The sequence below is a fragment of the Pan troglodytes genome, chromosome 13 (genome assembly GCF_028858775.2).
Source record: "Pan troglodytes isolate AG18354 chromosome 13, NHGRI_mPanTro3-v2.0_pri, whole genome shotgun sequence".
Classification (NCBI taxonomy): Eukaryota; Metazoa; Chordata; class Mammalia; order Primates; family Hominidae; genus Pan; species Pan troglodytes.
In genome coordinates, this window is record NC_072411.2 from 130,332,684 (window position 1) to 130,354,962 (window position 22,279).

The 22,279-nt window shown below is 35.6% G+C and overlaps 1 protein-coding gene across 6 annotated transcripts in view; it reads right to left on the reverse strand.

The window, feature by feature from the left end:
* The window catches only part of SPHKAP (SPHK1 interactor, AKAP domain containing), a 201,609-nt gene that overhangs the window by 116,130 nt on the left and 63,200 nt on the right, over positions 1-22,279 (reverse strand). For all 6 annotated transcript variants that reach the window (XR_010149908.1, XM_001137938.6, XM_001137841.6 and 3 more), the window contains one exon: positions 11,981-12,088. Coding sequence is in view for 5 of the 6 variants with exons in the window: in XM_001137938.6 (XP_001137938.1) it covers positions 11,981-12,088 (108 nt within the window). In the remaining variant the exon portion in view is untranslated. The remainder of the gene's footprint in view (positions 1-11,980; positions 12,089-22,279) is intronic.

The window sequence follows — 22,279 nt, forward strand, 5'->3', positions numbered from 1 at the left end:
TTGCCCATACGAAAACTGCATCCCACGAATACTCTATTTTCTCTCTGAGTTTGGTTGAACAAAATCCACTTGTAAGTGGATCTGTTCAATTCAAACCCATGTTGTTCAGGGGTCAACTGTGTGTGTGTGTGTGTGTGTGTGTGTGTCTGCGTGTGTGTCCACTAACATTACAGATGCTGTGGTGCTGCTGGGTGCCGTCTGGAATATGAAATGAAAGCAGTCTCTGGTCTATAAAGAAGTGTAATATGTAAGTTTGCAAAGACAGAAATTTCGCTTCTGCTTTTAGCACTTTCTCATTTCCTAACAAACCACTAGAGTGAGCTTGTCTTATTTTTACAAAAGAAAGAAATCATACTCTGGAGTCTCTAAACTAAAAAAAACATACATCCTGGGGGTGTCACTAGTCAGATCCATCTTTAATTACTTCTATTTTAAAAATTTACCCTGAGAATCTAGGTGTTTTTCTTTTTTAAGCTATCACTTCTAACTAGTTTTCCTAAGATTTCGGAAGAACTGATTAAGACAGACATGTTAATCCAAACAAATAATTTTGCTGAAGAGAAATAGAAAATTATGTAGTCAGTATCCTTGAAGTTTAAAGGTATTTTAATGAGAAACATTGTTTATTATTGTTTTTCTTGATTGACAGGCTTTCCTCTCAGAGGATAATTGCTATAATCACAGGAATTGTATAAAATTTGAAACTTGAAGCTATTCTGAGCTATTTTAATAATGTACTCTTCTGTCAAAATGAATTAAAAAATAGTTGAGAAATGGTATAAAAACCCAAGTTTTAAAAACACACTTCGATTTATTCATCTAATTGTATTTCTAGCGGCAAAAATGTCCAGATACATAAAACATTTCATTATATATTTGAAACTAAGGCTTACATCTCTTGCTATTTTGGGGACCCTGGGACATGCAGATTATTGACTAAGCACTTCTTTTATATTTTTATTTTGGTGAAATGCATCATTTATTTTTTTTCAACTTTTATTTTAGGCTCAGTGGGCACATGTGAAGGTTTGTTACACGGGTAAATTGTGTGTCATTGAGATTTGGTGTGAGAATAATCCCATGACCCAGGTATTGCGCATAGTACCTGACAAGTAGTTTTCCATCTCTTGCCTCTTCCCACACTCCATCTCTAGCAGTCTCCAGTGTCTGTTGTTCCCACCTTTATGTCCATGTGTACCCAATGTTTAGCTCCCACTTCTAAGTGAGAACATGTGGTAGTTAGCTCAGGACAAAGGCCTCCAGCTATATCTGTATCTGCAAAGAACATGATTTTATTCCTTTTATAGCTGTATAGTATTCCGTGGTGTATATACACCACATTTTCTTTACCCAGTCCACCATAGATGGGAATCTGGGTTAATTCCAGATCTTTGATATTGTGAATAGTGCTGTGATGAAGAGACGAGTACATGTGTCTTTTTGATAGAACGATCTATATTCCTTTGTGTATATACCCAGTAATGGGATTGCTGGATTAAATAGCAGTTCTGTTTTAATTTATTTGAGAAATCTCTAAACTGCTTTCCACAGTGGCTGAACTAATTTGCATTCCCACCAGCAGTGTATAAGTTTTCCCTTTTTTTCTGCAACGTTGCCAACATATGTTTTTTTTTAATCTTAACAAATGGCCATTCTGACTAGTGTGAGATGGTATCTTATTGTGGTCTTGATTTGCATTTCTCTGATAATTACTGATGTTGAGCATTTTTTCCTATATTTGTTGGCCACATGTATGTCTTAAGAAGTGTCTGTTCCACATGCACACATATGTTTATTGTGGCACTATTCACAATAGCAAAGACTTGGAACCAACCCAAATGTCCAACACTGATAGACTGGATTAAGAAAATGTGGCACATATACACCATGGAATACTATGCAGCCATAAAAAATGATGAGTTCATGTCCTTTGTAGGGACATGGATGAAGCTGAAAACCATCATTCTCAGCAAACTATCACAAGGACAAAAAACCAAACACTGCATGTTCTCACTCATAGGTGGGAATTGAACAATGAGAACACATGGACACAGGAAGGGGAACATCACACACCAGGGCCTGTTGTGGGGTAGTGGGGTGGGGGAGGGATAGCGTTAGGAGACATACCTAATGCTAAATGATGTGTTAATGGGTGCAGCACACCAACATGGCACATGTATATATATGTAACTAACCTGCACATTGTGCACATGTACCCTAAACCTTCAAGTATTAAAAAAAAAAAAAAAGTGTCTGTTCATGGCCTTTGCCCATTTTTTAATGGGGTTTTTTTTTGCTTGTTGATTTCTTAATGGGGTGGTTTTTTGCTTGTTTACTTTTTAATGTGGTTATTTGTTTTTGCTTTTTGATTTCTTTAAGTTCCTTATAGATTCTGAATATTAGATCTTTGTTGGATGTATTTTTGTGAATATTCTCTCCCATTCTGTAGGTTGTCTGTTTACTTTGTTTATAGTCTCTTTTTCTGTGCAGAAGCTCTTTAGTTTAATCAGGTCCCACTTGTCAATTTTTGTTTTTGTTGCAATTGCTTTTGGGGGCTTAGACAAAAATTCTTTGTCAAGGATGATATCCAGAATGATATTTCCTAGGTTTTCTTCTAGGATGTTTATATTTTTAGGTCATACATTTAAGTATTTAATCCATCTTGAGTTAATTTGTATATATGGTAAAACGTAGGGGTCTAGTTTCTTTCTTCTGCATATGGCTAGTCAGTTACCCTGCATCATTTATTGAACAGGAAGTCCTTTCCTCATTGCTTGTTGTTTTTGTTGAAGACCAGATGGTGGTAGATGTGCAGCTTTATTTCTGGGTTCTCTATTCTGTTCCATTGGTCTGTGTCTGTTTTTGTACCAGTACCATCCTGTTTTGGCTACTGTGGCCTTGTAGTATAGTTTGGAGTTGGGTAATATGATGCCTCTGGCTTTGTTATTTTTGCTTAGAATTTCTCTGGCTATTCAGGCTCTTTTTTGGTTCCATATTAATTTTATTATAGTTTTTTTCTAATTGTGCAAAAAATGACATTGATAATTTGATAAGAGTAACACTGAATCTATAGACTGCTTTGGGCAGTATGGCCATTTTAATGATATTGATTCTTCTAATCCATGAGCATAGGATGATTTTCCCATTTGTTTGTGTCATCTATAATTTATTTCAGCAGTATTATGTAGTTCTCTTTGTAGAGATCTTTCACCTCTTTGGTTAGATGTAATCCTAAAATGTGTGTGTGTTTGTGTGTGTGTGTTGTGTTATTTGGCTCTCATCTTGAGTATTATTGGTGTACAGAAATGCTACTGATTTTTATACATTGATTTTGTATCCCGAAACTTTATTAAAGTTGTTTATCAGCTCTAGGAGCCTTTTTGTGGAGTCTTTAGAATTTTCTAGGTATAGAATCATATCATCAGTGAAGAAAAATAGTTTGACTTCTTTTTTTACTATCTGGATGCCTTTTATTTCTTTCTCTTGCCTGATTGCTTTGGCTAGGACATCCAGTACCATGTTGAATGGAAGTGGTGAGATTGGACATCCTTGTCTTGTTTGTCTTGTTCCAGTTCTTAAGGGGAATGCTTCCAGCTCTTGTTTTTTCAGTATAATGTTGACTGTGGGTTTGTCAGAGATGGCTCTTATTATTTTGAGGTATGTTACTTTGAGGCCTAGTTTGTTGAGGGTTTTTATCAGGGTGGGATGTTGTATTTTATGAAAAGCTTTTTCTGCATCTATTGAGATGATAGTATGGTTTTCTTTTTAATTCTGTTTATGTGGTGAATCACATTAATTGATTTGTATATGTTCCACCAGCCCTGCATCTTAAAATTAAAGCCTACTTGATAGTAGTGAATCAACTTTTTGGTGTGCTGTTGGATTCAGTTTGCTAATATTTTGTTGGGGTTTTTTTGCATCTATGTTTATCAGCGATGTTGGCATGCAGTTTGTTGTTGTTGTTGTTGTTGTGTGTTTGCCAGATTTTGGTATCACAGTGATGCTGGCTACATAGAAAGAGTTAGGAAGGAGTCCCTACTCCTTTATTTTTTGGAGTAGTTTCTGCAGGATTTTGGCACCAGCTCTTCATTGTACCTCTGAGAGAATGGCCAAGCACTTTTTATAAGAGTGGCCCAGAGCTCAGCCCAAGCCGCTTTCTCTATCTGCACATTCTCCCTGGTTGGCTGATCTTTACTTTCTGATGGTCACTCTGAAGACCCTAAAATGTCTATCTCTTGCCCTGATATTGCCAATAACTCCAACTTAACACTCAACTATTTTCTTGACTTCTCCATTTGAATGACTAAAGGGCATCCAGCATCATCCCCACTTCCTAGCTCCAGCCCATTCTTCCCCTCCTTAGTCTTCCCCTTCCATACACTAGAAGCATCCATACACCTAGGAACTCAAGCCATAATCATTGTAGTTATTCCTGATTTCTCTCTTTTCTTCACGTAATTCATTAACATATGCTGTTTAACATACATGTACAATTTTGTAGCCTACTTTTTATATACAGTTACATTATTGGCCTTAATTTCCATGTGCTTAAATATTTCTTGCAAATCTAGTTTATGAAGGATGCAAGAGTCTTCATGATGTAGATGTCCAAAGTTTATTTCACTATTCCTATACTGCTGGGCATATAAATTCTCTCTTAAGTCTTGCCATCACCTGCTGTTAAGTATATTGAATACTTATCTGATGCTCACTGTGTGTAGGCACTCTTCTAGCACTTTACCAGTGATAACACACTTAATCCTTGAATCTATGAGGTAAATGAAATTATTATCTCTATTTTGCAGATAAGGAACCTGAGGCAGAGAAAGACTAAACTCACTTAATATTACATAGCTGGAAAGGGGAGCCTATGGGGTTCAAACCAGTGGTCTGACTCCAGTCCCAGGTTCTAAATTGAACCATTCTGTTTGCTTAGACATACCATCTTGTACCATAACCATATTTTATACCAGTCTGCATAAATGCAACTGTGGTCATTTCTTTAAAATATGTCTCTAGAAGTGGATCAGTAGTCATACATTTAAAATGCTTTGTGTGAAACATATTACAAAATTATCCTCCAGAAAGATTATACAACTTTATCAACTTATACTCCCCCTGTCAGTTGCTGAGTGTCCTCTGTACTGTGCGTACATTAATGTTGGGTGTGATAATTTCAAAACTCTTGAGCAATTTACTCAAAATAAATGGTATAATAGTTATAGTTGCATCTCTTTGATTACCAGAGAAGCTTATTTTTCTCATGTGTATGCTATCAATTGTATCTTTTCATATGGCTTTCGCAAACTTTGCTACTGGCATTTTCATTTTTTCATATTGTAGTACAGAAACTCATTATGTATTGAGATTAATACTTGAGTTTGTCAAATACATTGCTTACCTTTTTTTTTAAACACAATTGTCATTTGGTTTTTAAATTATGTTTATGTTATTTACTGAAGTACAGACATTTTAAAATTTGTTTCTGCAGCTGCATGATACTTAAGTAGTCATAGAGACAATCACCTATATTTCACTATAAATTAATTTTCATCCTATTAATTATTGGGAGTCTCACTCTACTTACTTAATACTTAGATATATATTGTAATTCTTTGAGCAAGTAAAACAAAGTCATTGATCTTAATTTTACATGTAGAATTCTACCTACAACCATAAGATCTCATTTGGAGTCCATTTTAAATAAAAATAAATTTGTAAAAACTTTTTCTTTATTAGTTTCAGGATCCAAGATGTTGATAAACGTATGGAGTAAGTCTAAAGCCTGCACTCCATACAGTATTTACTGAATATACTCTAAATTAATGCTGCATTGTTTGGCAATCCACTTCAAGTTTAGCCTTCAAGTTGTTTACTAAAAGTTCCTCAATTTTTTTGTTCGTTTGTTTGTTTTGAAACAGGGTCTCACTCTGTCATCCCAGCTGGAGTGCAATGGTGTGATCATAGCTCACTGCTGCCTCGAACTGCTGGGCTCCAGTGATCTCTCACCCCAACCTCCCAAATAGCTGGGACTACAGGTGCTTGCCACCACATCCAACTAATTTTTAAAATATTTTGTAGAGATGGGGCACTCGTTTCTTTTGCCCAGGCTGGCCTCGAACTCCTGGGCTCAAGCAATCCTTCTGCCTCGGCCTCCCAAAGTGCTACGAGTACAGGTGTGAGCCACCGCACCAGGCCCCACTCTTCAGTTTCATGTTTCACTTTTCTTGGTTTCTGTTTCTTCCACACAACCGTCACAGATGTTGAGTCACCTGGCTGCTGTGATGAGTGACTCTTTTCTCCACCGATGTTCTGTGTCATGCTTTTCCCCCAACCCCCCAGAGAAACCTAATTCATTGTCTTCAAGAGGCTTGATAAAGTTTAGTAGAAATTTCATTTGACTGAAAGTCAGAAAGTTTCCTCTGGGCCTGCTGGATTTGCTGAGGTGCCTCAGGAACTGCTGCAAAGGGGAAGCCACACAGATGGGCTTGGGGTTTCCCACTCTGCCTCACTCAACTGCCTTGCTTTATCTGTTTTCTCTAGAGCTGGATTAAGGAGCAAGCCTCCCAAGTAGGTCCCTTCTGCACCCACGTAAGGGGGATGGACACGAAAATTCTTGAAAATATGTTAAAATGGAAGAAACAGAACTTATCCAAGGGTCTCTCTCAGAGCGTGGTACTGGCTGAAGTTGGCAGAAATAAGCCCTCTGTGGTGGGGGCTGGGAGCTGCCTCTCACTCTGCCCTCCGCAGCCTGCTGCTTGCTCAGTTAACTCTTGATGCTTAAACTGATTCCTAAAGTGAGTGGGTCCAGCCGAATACAGGACCTTTATTTTGCTCAGAGGCTGGATGACTTCTGCCATTAGCATTTGATAGGTTCTTACTTTTCTACAGACAGCATTTCGCTCCTCCTTAAAAACTGTTAAATAAGTATTTAAAGAATTAATTCAGTACCCACTGTACAATGGGTACTGAACTAAGATTCCTGCAGGTCTGGGTTCAATCCTGGTTTTATGTATTTACATTCCACACTGAAGTGTGTAGAAATTAAGGAGAATCATGTCTGCAATCCATTCTCTGGTGTTTCCATTTAAGAAAATTATATATGTACATTTTCACAGAAACACATGTACATGCAGAGAAAAGGATAAAGCAAACGTGGAAAAATGTTAAAATTTGAGGAGTCTGGGGATCCTCTGCACTCATTGCAATTTTTCAGTAAGTCTAAAATTAAAGAAGTAATAATTTTGAAACTTGATTTTTAAAGAAAAAAACACTAACGGCTTCTTGAAAACTTCATAACTATCTGCACTAGGTAATTTAAAATGTCCTTTCACAGTTCTATAATTATTATATTATATATTATATAATGATTAAATATTATATGTTATATCATTATATTATATATTATATATATCATTATATTATATATTATATATCATTATATCATATATTATATAATAATATAAATAATATTAAATAATTTAATATTAAAAATAATATTAAATAATAATATAAATATCATTATATTATATTATATTATTATATAATATATTATTCAAATTATAATATATTGTAATATTTCTTTGATCACGTGAGTCTAGATTCTTCCACAGAACAACTTATCAACTGTGGTGTTTGTCAAATAGGGCTTAGGTATATTTGGAGAAATAATATAAAATACGAATTATATGAGATGTCATTTGTCATTGTTTCCACTGGATTGCATTAGCACAGAAGACTCACAGAGCAGCTATAAAACATCTCAGTTTTGCAATATCATGTGAGGAATGTTGAAGGCTGCTTGAGAGCTTTATTTGCTTATTTACAAATTTAAGGCAGATAAAACACATTTTTAAATACTGTGATTCATCAATTAAAGTGCATGCTAGAAAAAAGGTATAATTTGTTTGGGGGATGATAGCTGGTAGTCTTCAAATAACCAATACGAAAACAGCCTGACAGTAACTATGAATAGAAATAATGTGAATGGTCAAGGTAATGTTAATGAAGTATTAAACCAAAAGATGTTTTCTGAAAAGTCAAAAATTAAATTCTAGTAAACATAAAAAAACAGTGGAAGATTTTTAAAGAACTAATTTTGCTTGCTTTCTTTTCTTTCTTTTTCTTTTTTTTGAAACAGGGTCACACTCTGTTACTCAGACTGGAGTGAGGTAGTGGGATCATAGCTAACTGCAGCCTTGAAATCTTGAACTCAAGCAATCCTTCTGCCTCAGCCTCCTGAGTAGCTGGGACTACAGACATGCACCACTATGCCCAGCTAAGTTTTAAATTGTATGTAGAGATGGGATCTCACTATGTCACCAAAGCTGCTCTTGAACTCTTGCCTTAAGAAATTCTCCTGCCTCAGCCTCCCAAAGTGCTGTGATTATTGGCGTGCGCCACAATGCCTGGCCTAATTTAACTTTTAATTAAAAAAAAAGTCAAGAATACTGACAAGTTCAATTCCTACCACTCACATGAAGGACCTCTATCAAGATAATGTCTCAGCTGTTGGGTTTTGGAGATTGGCTTCCAATTCCATTATCCTACCCCTCATTTCCTTTCTTTTAAATAATGAGGTTTAAAAAATGCCACGAAGGTTAGTATATATTTTTTCAGAATAGCAAATTAGAAAAAGAAATAAAATTATATTGTTTGATAGGAGACTTTAATTAGAAACACATAAGCACAGTTTTTATAGTTGATACTGATATGGTTTGTGTGTGTCCCCACCAAAATCTCATCTTGAATTGTAGCTCCCATAATTCCCATGTGTTGTGAGAGGGACCCGGTGGGGAGATAATTGGATCATGGGGGTGGTTTCCCCCATACTGTTCCGGTGGTGGTGACTAAGTCTCACGAGATCTGATGTATTTATAAGGGATTTCCCCTTTTGCTCGGTTCTCATTTTCTCTTGCCTGCCACCATATGAGTTGTGCCTTTTGCCTTCCACCATGATTGTGAGGCCTCCCCAGCCACGTGGAACTGTGAGTTCATTAAACCTCTTTTTCTTTATAAATTACCAAGTCTCGGGTATTTCTTTATCAGCAGCATGTAAACAGACTAATACACATAGCTTTTGAAAAACTACTGAAGATGTCTTCAGGGGGCTTCTGAGCCAGACTTCCTGGATAGCGGTTCCTGTTCCGCATGCCTATCATATTTCTAGCTGCTCCAAACTGCTCTTCACTAAGACTTCTTATATTAACCGTGAAATGAGTGCGGTTTCCCACTGAAGAAATGACTATAACTCATCATTTGATGCTTGAGAACAAACAGGGGTACTGAAATATGCACACAACACTCTCAATATTTTCCAAGTCTGAGATTGTTCCTCAATAAAAATATTATGTGGACATCTTGAATTCAGGAAACTTTGCTACCTCTAACATACTGAGATCAAAGAAACCACACATCTAAAGACTAGAAGTTCATTACAGTGAATACCAAACCAATCACAACTGGATATGAAAACATTGGCTACTAATTTAGGTCAGGATGAAATAAGTTAAAGAAGCAAGAATAACCTAGAGCTGGGTCCCCCTAGAGTTATGAACCGGTTACAAAGCAATAATAACTGAATTACTACAGGTTCCTCAGATTCTCTTGTGATTATATGTAAAGACATTTAAGTTTGGGATGATTTTATAAAACTATTCTTAAAATTAAACTGTAATGAGAACATTATTTTAAAATATAATCTATTTTCCCTCTTTAAATTATACTTTCATTTGCATGCTGGTGTGGAGAACTGGTTTTGAAAAGGAATTAAGTCCTTATTCCTTGACGATTTTGGTCACTGCTTCTGTGTAGCTATTTTGCTCATGAATTCCTTGTCCTAGTCCATCACCTCTGTGGTTTACTTCTATTTTTTCTGTAGGTAATAATTTCCCTCAGGAATGTGCAATTCTGGACATCAAAGTTTCTTCTACCCATCCTAGAAATATGTGCCAAGCCAGAAAGACAGGGGATTTGGAAATTAAGAAAAGCAACTACAGGACACTTTTGAGAGATTAGGGTTAGTTTTTCATAGGGACCCTGAAATTTCCTTTAGGTTTAGAGTCCTGGATACTTTTAAAAAATGTTTTAAGTTTTAAATTGACAAATAAAATTGAATATACTTATTGTGTACAACAAGCTATTTTGAAATATACAGTGTATACATTCTGGAATGGCTAAATTGAACTAATGAACATATGCATTAACTCACATAGTTATCATTTTTTTTTTTGGCTGAGAACACTTAAAATCCATTCTTTTGGCATTTTTCAAGAATACAACATATTGCTACTAGTTATCGTCACCATGTTCTACCATAGACCTCTTAAACTTATCACTTCAATCTAAATTAAATTTTGTATCCTTTGACTAACATCTTCTCAACCTTCCCTGAATCCATTATCTCAGCCCCTGGTAACCACCATTCTACTCTCTACTTTTATGAGTTCAACTTTTTTAATTCAATTTTTCATTTTTGTGGAAGTTTCAGTTATTACAAACTATTGGGAGCAAATGAATCTTCCAATATGCCTCTTACTTGTGTATAGGTTTTTCCCATGTTAGAAGGATTAGGGAGAATCATAAAGGTGGGATAAACCAGCTGAACCACACTGATACCATCTGACACTATAAAGGGACTACAGATTTAAAGTTAGCATTCTAATTGCAGGTCTGAAATCCAGACCCCCAACATATACTCTTTGCCCTTCACTACACAATTTTTAGTACCTCAACTTTAGTGAGTTCTCCTGAGAGACTTTTTATTAGGAGCTGTTCAAATGACAACTTTGACCAAAGCGTGTCTGCTGATAGCTTTTCCTCTCCATTTTACAATTTATGGCTGTGTAACTAGAGATCTGTATCTGCAAATGCCTGAATTTTCCAACTCATCTCAAAACTGAATTTGCAAAGAAGATATCACTTAAATTTTTGCCACTTAATTCTTTGTGTTTTCCCCAAGGAATCCTAGCCAGCAACTAATTTCCTGGACAAGGGATCAAAAGTACTAAAAGTAGCAGAATCATAAACTTTTGCCTAAACAAAGGGGTTGACTTAAGTCTATTGAATGGACTGTATTTCTGTGCAGTGTGAAATGTTTAACATCCTCTGTCTGCCAGTTCTGGTTCTTTAGTTCTGCTCATTATATATAAAAAGCCTCGCTATCCCATATTCAGCTTCCTTTTTTGTTTCTTTTAACAGAAATGCTGGCATGCAACTTACCTCCAGGAATAGCTCAGAGCTGATGCTCTCAATTTAGTCATGCGAATTACATTACATTTTTCTCCTCTTTGGAAACACTCTCCCCCAATCTCTGTAATCATGACCCCATTAGAGCTAGGTGATTTCAATCAAAATGAAACATATAGTTTTCTCTAACATATAGGAAGGAACATATTCTACAATAATATCTAATCACATTCCAAGCTAAAAGAATTATATTGTTTATCTGGAAGAATGTCTTTTCCCTTGGAAAAGAAAGTTTTGTATGTAAGGCTCAGCTTCAATATATTAAAATGTATGACTGTTTATTTTTTTAGGTTGAAAAATTTTTTTCAAGGTTTTCAAATAATGACTGTAACATATAAGAATGATGGAACATTTGTAGACACTTTTCATATTAGAAAATACCTACTAGCAGGTGATATAAAATATACTGAAAAGAATACAAGAGAGTTGTTGAATGGCTTTTTACTTCTCATCATACAATTCTATTTCTGAATCTTTTTCGCAGTCATTTTTGAAAATATAAACATTTTTTCTATTAGATAACTTACCTGTTAAAATGAGCAAAATGGGGATACAAACATTAGCTCTGCATGCTATTTTGTTAACAGTCCATATAAACCCGCTATGTATTTTCAAAGGAATATTTTCTCAACTTGGTATTTAATGAATTATGAAACTTTTGGTCCTAAACATGGGTACATGTGCCCGCTTCCCTGCTTTATCAGACAACATCCCAAGAATTCTGTGTACTTACAGAAGCACAGTTTTCAGACTTGTCTTCTACAAAACCAATTTGGCAGGGCATCCTCTGATTCTGCAACCAGTAGTCTGTTGACTCCAGCAGGCTATTGCTGCGAAGAACCTGGGGGAACCCAGAAAAACTCAGTTCTTATTCGGCAATCCTTTCTATCTAAACAGCAGCTCTCTCTTTTTTTTTTTTTTCTTATAAAAAAACCTGTAGGTGTTTTCTTTTCCTCAGAGCTTCTGGGTGTTAGAAAAAAACTTGCAGGATGATAGCACCTCTAAAATGTATAAAATATCCAACCTAGAATTAGCTTGAGAGAAATATATTAATGTTAACACAGATGTTCTCTCATCAAATCCAACACCTGGAAATGTCAATTGTGTAGCTTTTGCATAATTTGCAATCAAATGATTGTTTTGGGGGTATGGCTCTGTGGGCAATGGGGATCAAATTTCATTTAGTGCTAGTGTTCTTTCACACTCCATAAGTATTTTCAATTAACAAAATATGGGGTTTTTCATTGATGGAATATTGATTCTTCACTTCTTTGGTTCTGCTAACATAGCTTTGAACTAGTGTACAATTTTTCTAGAACACCTAAGGTACTATGTTAAGTTTAAAAGTTGTTAGAAATAACTTATAAACAAATTGCATTAAATACCATTTGCCATTTAGAAATAGCACGGTATGGCAAAAATAATTGGAATACATGAATTAACAAAACCAAATATGACTGACAAATATCTAATTTCTGGTCTTGGATTCTTAAAGCAAGGAAGAACAAGCATATTTTGGAGCTGAGATATTTTGAAGATGAAATATTATCGATAACTGCTAATGTCTTTAAATTATCCAAATATTGGCTGGGCGTGGTGGCTCACACCTGTAATCCCAGCACTTTGGGAGGCCAAGGTGGGTGGATTACCTGAGGTCAGGAGTTTGAGACCAGCCTGGCTAGCATGGTGGGACCTCGTTTCTACTAAACATACAAAAAGTTGGCCAGGCGTGGTGGTGCACCCCTGTAATCCCAGCTACTGAGACAGGAGAATCACTTGAACCCAGGAAGTGGAGGTTGCAGTGAGCTGAGATCACAGCATTGCACTCCAGCTTGGGCAACAAGAGTGAAACTCTGTCTCAAAAAAAAAAAAAAAAAAAAAAAAGCCTAATATTGTATAACATTTTCTTCATCTTTTTAAAGATTCCCAGTGCTTTTCTGGTACCCTCTATTTTATTAGGGTAATACTTGACTACTACTTTCACTTAAGCAACATAACAAATTTAATCAGTTTGGTTAATGCCACTAAAATAGGATAGTACTTCAATTACATTTCATTTGTACAACGAAAGATTGTCTTCTCTTTTTCTGTAAAGACAGAAATACACTACTTTTAGTCTCTGAATACAGTTAACTAAATCTAATTCTGACACATTTTAGATGAGTAATATTACTCATCTAAAAATAATGAAAATTTATTAATGATAAATGTTATCATTTATAATAATATAAAATATAATCGCATATCAAAATATCATTTATTATATTAGTGATAGATTTTCATTAATAAATTTTCATCATTCTTTCTCAGAACAGTACAAAGAGACCCTTTGTGGATGAGCAAGTAATTGAATGATAAACTTGGATTATTACTGCAGACTGACGTTGGCTAGGGAACTTCTCAGTTCTCTTAAATATTTTACCTAAACTGGTTCTTAAAGCATGGGCTAGGACCTATCAGGGTCCCTGAAATCTTTCAGAGAGTGCAGCAATCAGACTACTTTGATAATAATACTAAGATGTTATTTGTTCTTTTTGCTCTTGTTGTCTCATGTATATTCTGTGGAGTTTTCCAGAGGCTACATGATGTGTGACAGCACAACAGACTGAATGCAGAGGCAGCCAGGATGGCTCAGCTGTCTTGTATCAAGTCAGACATTAAGGAGATTTGCAAACATGTGAATTGAAATCACTCTTCTCGCTAAAGGGTTTTGTTTTGTTTTGGAAAACAAATATTTTTCTTAAAAATATGTTATATAGGATAATGTGTTTATTATTACTTTAAAATTATTTTGTCAAATAACAAATTCTTATTTATTTAATTTAAATTCTGTTTCATTATTTGAAAATAAAATTAAAAATTTTCTTAGCTTTAATTTGTAATATGGAAATTAGCAATAAGTATAATCTCTCTAAACAAGAGTTTCTTGAGGTCCCTAATATTTTTCTTAGAGTGCAAAAGAATTTTGAGTTGAAAAAACATTGAAAACCATTGACCTAGATGAACTTTATTTAAAGCAGAAAAAGGCTCTAAATCCACTTCACTTTATGCCATTCACATGCCTTTCCCTTGTATTTCCAGCATAGAATAGAGTTTAAGAGCATCAACATTACTAGTCTAACTGGGTTGAAATCCTAACTTGGTCATTAGTAGCAGGATGACCTCAAACAGATGACTTAAACCCTGAGGTTCAGTTTCCACAGCTGTGAATGCAGATACTACTCATCTGGTGGAATCACTGAGGGTATTCAGTGAGATGATATATGTGAAACACTGTGCCATGGAAACGGTAAGCTATTCTCTCAGAACTTGGGTTTTACTGTTACTATTTGAAGGTGGCTGAAAAGGATAATAGAACATTGGATGCCTTCTGTCTGAAATGACAGGACTGAAAATATTTCAAATGTGTGATGGCAAATTTTCTTTAGCAAATATTCTGGTCTAAGGTGTAATTTTAGTTTTGCATTTTGTAGTATTAATAGTTACAGCTACTATTTTTACATGCTTAGAATATGTTGAAGTTGGGCTAAAATTTTCCTATATATATATTTTTACTTTTTCATTTAATCTTTTTTGCAATGCTCTATGGTAGGAATTATAATAAAGATACAAATCTTTACAGAAATTTTCAGGTTGAAAATGAAGACCTTGAGTCTCAGAAAGACATGAATTTCTGCCCCAAATTGTTCAGAGCCTGACTTTGGATGTGAAATTACGGAAGAGGGCTGTCTTATATACCCATACAAATGGGTATGATTTGAGGTAGGTTTCCAAAAACTTATCTGCATCTATTTTTTTTTTGTAAATAAAACTGCATTTTCTTATGGACTTCCATTTTAAAGTTAGTTTTCTATTAATGAAATTCTGAGGTGACAATTTTCTTGAAAGAGAGGAAACTTTTTGTGACGTAAATTATATAATGTAATTAATCTACTTGGCAAGTATTATCAGTATTTTAATTTCTCAAAGGAAAGGATGCTTTTACACCTACTTGAGTTATCTTTAAGCCAACTGATGTTATCATGCTTCTGCTCCTTGCCTTTCTGTGATCCCTAGATTTTGGAACACCCATCAATAAAACAAAGCACTCGTTAACTCTACGTCATAAGAACATTAAAGATTTAAAATGCAGGCATCATCGCTTCTTGGCCTTTTGGCTAAGATCAAGTGTAAAATACAGACATCAAATGAATATACTAGTTAATAATGTCTTACAATGCAGTTTAACAAACATTCTGACTAAGAATCACTTCTTAGTCATTCTAGAGCTCACTACTCAAAATTATATCCTGCACCTTGTCTACATTCTAAGATATTTAGGACACGTAATACCATGGTTACAACAAAATATTTCAACAGAGAAAAGCAACTGTCACTTATCGGTATCAGCCTTAGGAAGGTGACAGAGTTCAAAACACAATTCACTTGGTGCTTTCAGAAAATTGGTGTGCTGGGTGGGTACATTTTCGTGGTGAAACACAGACAGGCAGAGGGGGACTTGCCAAAAGTCATCAGTCTGAAACCTCCCACTGCGAAGATTCCAGAGCTATGAAAGGGGCTGTCTGAAGACGAGGCTAGTTGGGAGAAGAGCTGGCTACCTGTGGGATTTCACCTGCTCTTAACTGCTCTAACAGAGAAATGTGCACAGACAGATTAATCTGCCGAGTCCTCAGCAGATATTTTAAAGATTTTTTTTGAACCTATTTTAAAAATAAATAACTAAAAATATACAAAGATCTTGCTCTGTCCTATCCTAGAAGTGAGGAAAATGTGAAGTGCTTTAGAGACCTGCTCATTCAATGAAAAATTCTAGAAAGATTTCTCATTTGACTCTTCCATTTCCCTGGGATACTGTGCATCTTTCCTAAAGCACATCTTTGCTTTAGAAGAAACAGAAGCAGCAGAATAAGGAACTGGAATTTAAAATAAAACCTAAATCTTGCCATGCTTAAGAAGAAATGTTTGGACGAGAGCTTCTTTGTTTGGTGAGAATATTCATTTGCCATATAAATGCAACTTTAAAATTTTAATTTTATCATCGTTAAAAATTAGTTAATCTGATTATATCAGTAATTAAAATAAGATATATTTTTCCATAAATTTCATTAACATTTAGATGATTCATTATTAAATATTTATATTCTTTAATTATTGACCAAATAGTAGTACATTTATTGAGAACTGTCTGGGCTAACACCCTAACCTACACTATTATCTGAATTAAATTTCTAGGCTTGTGAGGTAAATTCTCAAGGCTAACATAGATAAAGTTCTTAAAACAGCGTGGTGCATCCTAAGTGCCTGATAGGCATTAGCTATCATCATAGTTACTATTTCCTTTGCCCAGGCTTAGAGGGATCAATACTTTATCTAGTTTTTGCAGAACTAGAATTTCAGTCAGGCTCCCAGACATTAGAGCCTCCACTAAGGCAGTGTTCCATTGAAATTATATAGCTTCTCATTTTCAGCTTCTACCAAATCCCAGTCTATGCATTTACCCATCTCTCTCTCTCTCTCTCTCTCTCTCTCTCTCTCTCTCTCTCTGAGCTCAGGTGTGTTCAGGAGGTTTGAATTCCAGTCCTGACTCCTTGTTAACTGTGTAGTTAAGTCCACTAGCTCCCAGCCTCCCTTTGCCTTTGATAAACAATTAAAGCAAATGATCTGAAGGCCACTTCTATACCAAATACCATGTAAGTCTCCTCCTCCCTTCCTCTTTTGCTCCTTCTCCCTCCCCCTTTCTCAAAAGTATGCATTGAGAGCCAAATAAGTAAAAGAGAATAAAAATGCAGACTTCAGTAAACCACTTAGCATCATATGTAAAGCAATTTTAGCCTGTGAAAAGCTTTTAGTTTCATGGCTTGGACAAATGATTAGGAAAAGAAGAATGCTTGAAGGAAGAATATGTGCTTGAGAATTCAACAATTTTGAAGCTTTATGAATATATTCTCCCTGCTGAGAGAGTTGCTTTCTGAGAAGGAAAAGAGAAAAACTCACCAGGCTCTCAATGGCTCATTTGTCTGCTATTTTTAGTTATGGACTTGTTTTAGATGAAGAGCTAATAATGAATGTTTCGTGTGTTCACAAATTTGAAATAATAATGGCACATTTTCTTTTCAAATTTCATGAGTTCAGTAAACAAGGTTAGGAAGATCCTTTTGCTCTACATTACAGTTATGTTTCTTTTTATATAGAGAACCAAGTTGAAGAAATTTAGTATTGATTAGACAGAGAGGGAGAAATAGACTCTGGACACAGCCCCAAACATCACTGAGCAATGTCTTAATATTTTTTAAGTAATTTAAATTGGAGAAGACAGTGACTGGTGATTAATCTTGGAGGTTTGGAGGCAGAACTGAAATTAAACCCCATTTCATCCTACTGAATGAGCTTGGGCAAGTCATTTAACTTCTGTGGGACTTAGTTTTTACGTCTATTACATGAAGATAATTAAAGACATTTCAGAAGTTTATTCTAAGGATCAAATGAGAACATGCTTGTAAAGGGCTAGCCTCAACAGAGTATGCAATTGATACGTGGTTGCTATTAGTATCAGAAATGCAGGAAAATTTAGACAATATCTGTTTCATCGAACATTTTCTTGGCCTCTTCACAACATTTGACAATTTCTCTTCTTTTATTTATTATTTGTGATGTGCCATTCTCATTTTTCTTCTCTTACTTCTCTACTCTCCTTCAGTCAGTATCAGTCAACCAATGCTCATTGAGCTTTTTTGATGTCAGCACTGAGAATATTAAGAGCGATAACTCTTCTAGAGAAAGAACAAGTACTCTGACTGTGATAAAGGAAATCTGGTGCTTTGATCCAAGACAATCCAGGTCAGCTATCCCAAGGATGGACTGGTCAGTTCTCCCTTGGGGAGGGGATGGCAAAGGGCTTGGCCCTTGACTAGAGCGTTGAAAGGTGGATCTGTGTTGTCTGGATGTATCAGGGCAGGTGGAGAAGACATGTCTCTCTTTTCCTACCCAGGTGCCATAAATATAAGTATTCCTTATAGTTTGCTCGTCAATATGTTGGTGTTTCTACTCCCATCAATCATTTTCCTTATCTCCTTATCATTTGCAGAGTTTCAGGGAATTAATTACCACCTGGAGGGATGACTTGCTGATCTGTAGCTCCAGGTTTAACCTTTCTGTAGAGCTTGGCTTTTCGCACTCCTGTTAGTTATTACTTTTGGATTTCTTGAGGTCACCTTGGACTATTCATGTCTACACACAAACTCCCTCCTTCCCCACTTCCAGTGCCTGAAAGAAACCTGACTTCCTGACTTCCCTATTTGCAGTTGATGTCAGGACAATTCTCCCAATTACCCTGGCTTGAAAATTTGGTGCTATCTGGAACATCTCTTTATCTATTTCCTGTCTTACAGTCTGCTCTCCAAAGTTTAATTTGGAGAGCAAATTACTTAACAATTAGCAATTATTTAAGTTCTTTCAATTACTTAAAAAATAGCAATTTTTTAGTGCATACCATGGATTACTCTCCAGGTAATACAACAGTGAGTAATATGTAACTGGTCTCCATATTTATGGAACTTAATATCTGGCATGGGGGCCAAACAGAAAATAAGGGAGCATTGAAGTACACACTTAATTACACACTGTGGTGGGTATCATGAAGAAATAAACATAGTGCAGTGATAGGGAATAAAAGGGATGGGGATTGTTATGGTCTGAATGTGGGGTTAAAATCGAATCCCCAATGTGTTAGCATTAAGAGGTAAGGCCTTTGGGAGGTGATTAGGTTAAAAGGGCTCTGCCCTCATGCATGGAATTAGTGCCCTTATAAAAAAAGGCTTGAAAGCTTTTTGCCCTTCTCCCATGTGAGGATATGGCAAAAAGTCACCATCTATGGAGAATGAGCCTTCATCAGACACTGAATCTGCTGTCACCTTGATCTTGAACTTTCCAGCCTCTAGAACTGTGAGCAATAAATTCCTGTTGTTTGCAGATTACACAGTTTAATGTATTTTGTGATAGCAGCTCTCACAAACTAAAACAGAGATGATACTTGAGAAAGGAAGTTAGGGAAAGCTGGACACACACAAAGGTCCTATGTGTTCGTATCGTAATTCTCTCATCTCTCTATCTTCCTTATCTCTGAAATCCATCTAGCTCACTAAAACCAAAATAAAGAATAAAAATGTAAGCTTTGAAGACAAATCTGATTTCAAATTCCAATTCTTCCATTATTTAACTGTTCAACGCAAGGCAAGTCACTTAACTTCTTTGAGACTCAGTTTTCCCGAAAATGAGAGTGGTATTTCTACTCACAATGAGGAATCTTTTGCAGACATTAGAAATAATGAATGCACATAGTATCTGATTATTTCAAGTGCTCACAAAGAGCAGCTATTGTTATTACTAATATTATTACTAATGTTATATAATTCTCTCATAAGACTTTAACTTCAGTTGACTAACTGATCCAATAAATATGACTGAGGACCTTCTAATCCTTTCAGAAACTAAGCTAGGTTTTGCAAAACAAGACAGAGGGACAATATTTGCTGTGGGTGAGCCCAAAGTTTTATGGGCTTTTTGCCAAACAATAGGCTAGCATTCAAGACAGAACAGATTCTAATTCAGCTCTCTCTTGCTAATCTTTTGATAAACAGTGACTAAACTCCAATGTTTAAGATACTGCATTTTGCCCAATTTAGACATTTCCTAGGCTTTGTCTCAGATTATCTCCCTCCATAAATGCTCTGCTATAATCCACAGGTTTAATAAACAGCTCTACCATATAGCCTTTATGATGCACACATTTTTTTCATATCATTCCACCTGCTCCCTGAAGTTTTCATCAATGTTCTTCCCCAACCCTCAAGATATAACTGAAACTGAGCCTGTCCCAATATAAATATTTCTCTGTTCTTGTAAGGTCTTTGTAATACAAACAAAATTTCTTCCTCAGAATATTGGAAGGTGCATGCTTCCCAGTATCTATGAGTATTACATAAGTATATACGTATTCAATTTGTGTCCCACACTTTTCTCCCTACATGCCATTGGTACAGAGCAGCTGCTTGCTGTTAGACATCAAAATCTCTTATCAACATATCTTGAATACATTTATTAGACTCTATACTTGATGATAACTTTGGACGGTGTGATGTTAACTTTCGAATGAAACACAAAGTATTAATGAATGTGTGCTGGAGATGTGGAGAGAAAAAGCTAGAGGAGCAGTAAAATAAAGGGAGCCAGAGAAGCCCATTGGAAGAGGCATGGGCATCACTCAGGAGACTCTCCAGGCTCCTGTTGCAGTTCTAGGCTCTTTCTAGGGCACTCAGTTACATTTTCTTACACAAGAAGACTGCGATGTGGGTGGCTCATTGGACTTGAATAGTGAATGGTGAAAATGGAGAAGAGATGATTGGAATGAAGGCAAGTACTAAGACACTTTGACCTATTTGCTTGGCAAGATAATGACATCTTTACTCCAGGTAACATTTTCTTGATAGAGATACCGCATTCCTACAGAATTCACTTTTTATGTGTAAAGTTCTATGAGTTTTGAAAAATGCACATGATTGTGTAACCAGCAGCCGGATCAAGATATAGAACAGTTTCATCACCTTCCTCAAATCCATCCTTCTCCTTTTAGTTAAATGTATCCTAAGTCCCAGCCCCTGGCAACAACTGATCTGATTTCTTTCCTTTCCTTTTTTTTTTTTTTTCTATAGAAGGTGAATAAAGAAAATTGCAAAATTTTATTGGTGCATTGAAAAGAGGACCTGAATAAGTGAAAAATAGTGACAAATTAAGGGAAAAAATTGTGACATACTAAGAGATAAAAAGACAATATTTTAGCTTTATTCTAATTTATTGATTTGATTTGTATCCCTAAAATATTGACTTTTCTAAAATGTTATGCAGATGGAGTCCTATAATATGTAGCCTTTTATGACCTGCTTCTTTCTCTTAGCGTAATGAGTTTGAGATTCGTCTATATTATCGTATGCATGAGTAGTCACTTGTTTTCTTTTATTGCTGAGTAGCATTCCATTCTATGGAGATACGCAGAGTTGTTTTTTTAAAGCCATTCACTAGCTGAAGGAAATTTGGGTTGTTTCAGTTTGGGGCAAATATAAATAAAGCTGCTATAAACATTTGCCTACAGGTTTATGTCTAAATTTAAGGTTTTGCTTTTCTTGGATAAGTACCCAAGAATGAAATTACTAAGTCATATGGTAAATTTATAAGAAACTGAAAAAATGTCCTTTAAAGTGGGTTTACCATTTTCCATTTCCACCAGCGAGGTATGAGAGTCCAACTTGTCCCTATCCTTGTCAGTACTCGGTATTGTCAATTTTTGCTTTTACATTTATTTTAGTAATTCTAAAAGGTGATAGTGGTATTTCTTTGCGGGTTGTTTTCTTTTCCATTTTAAGATATCTTTTTTCTTTTCAAGATACTTTTAAAATAAAAAATTAAGCATGGATTCCATATTGGCTCATATCATATTCAAAAGTATTAGTTAGACTATATTTAATGTTAGCTTTGGAATGCTATTATAAAACAAGGATAATGCCATCCATATTAAGTTTTCATTCGTTCTTTCATTCGACTACTTGTTAAGCACCTGCTGTCTGTACTAGGCGCTGTTTATTTAACTGGAGAATTGGTGCACAAAACAAGAATAACAACAACAAAAAAACCATTTTCCTTTTCATTCTTTTGTAGGAGGACACGTCATAATCACATAAATTATAAGTAAGCATATATGTCAGATAATGAAACTACTATGAAAATAAATAACTATTATGAAAATAACTAAAGGGATAAGGAAATAAGGGATGCTATTTTGTAAAGTATATCTTGGCAGGCCTTCCTAAGGATGACATTGAGCAGAGATCTGAATGAAGTGAGAAGCCAGCCACACTCCCATCGGAGGGCAGAGGAGCCTCCCAGGCAGAGATTACTGGGGAAAGCAAACGTTCATAGCAGGAGTGTGCCTGGTGTGTTTGAAGGACAGTAAATGGCTGGTGCAGAATGAGTGGTGGAGGAA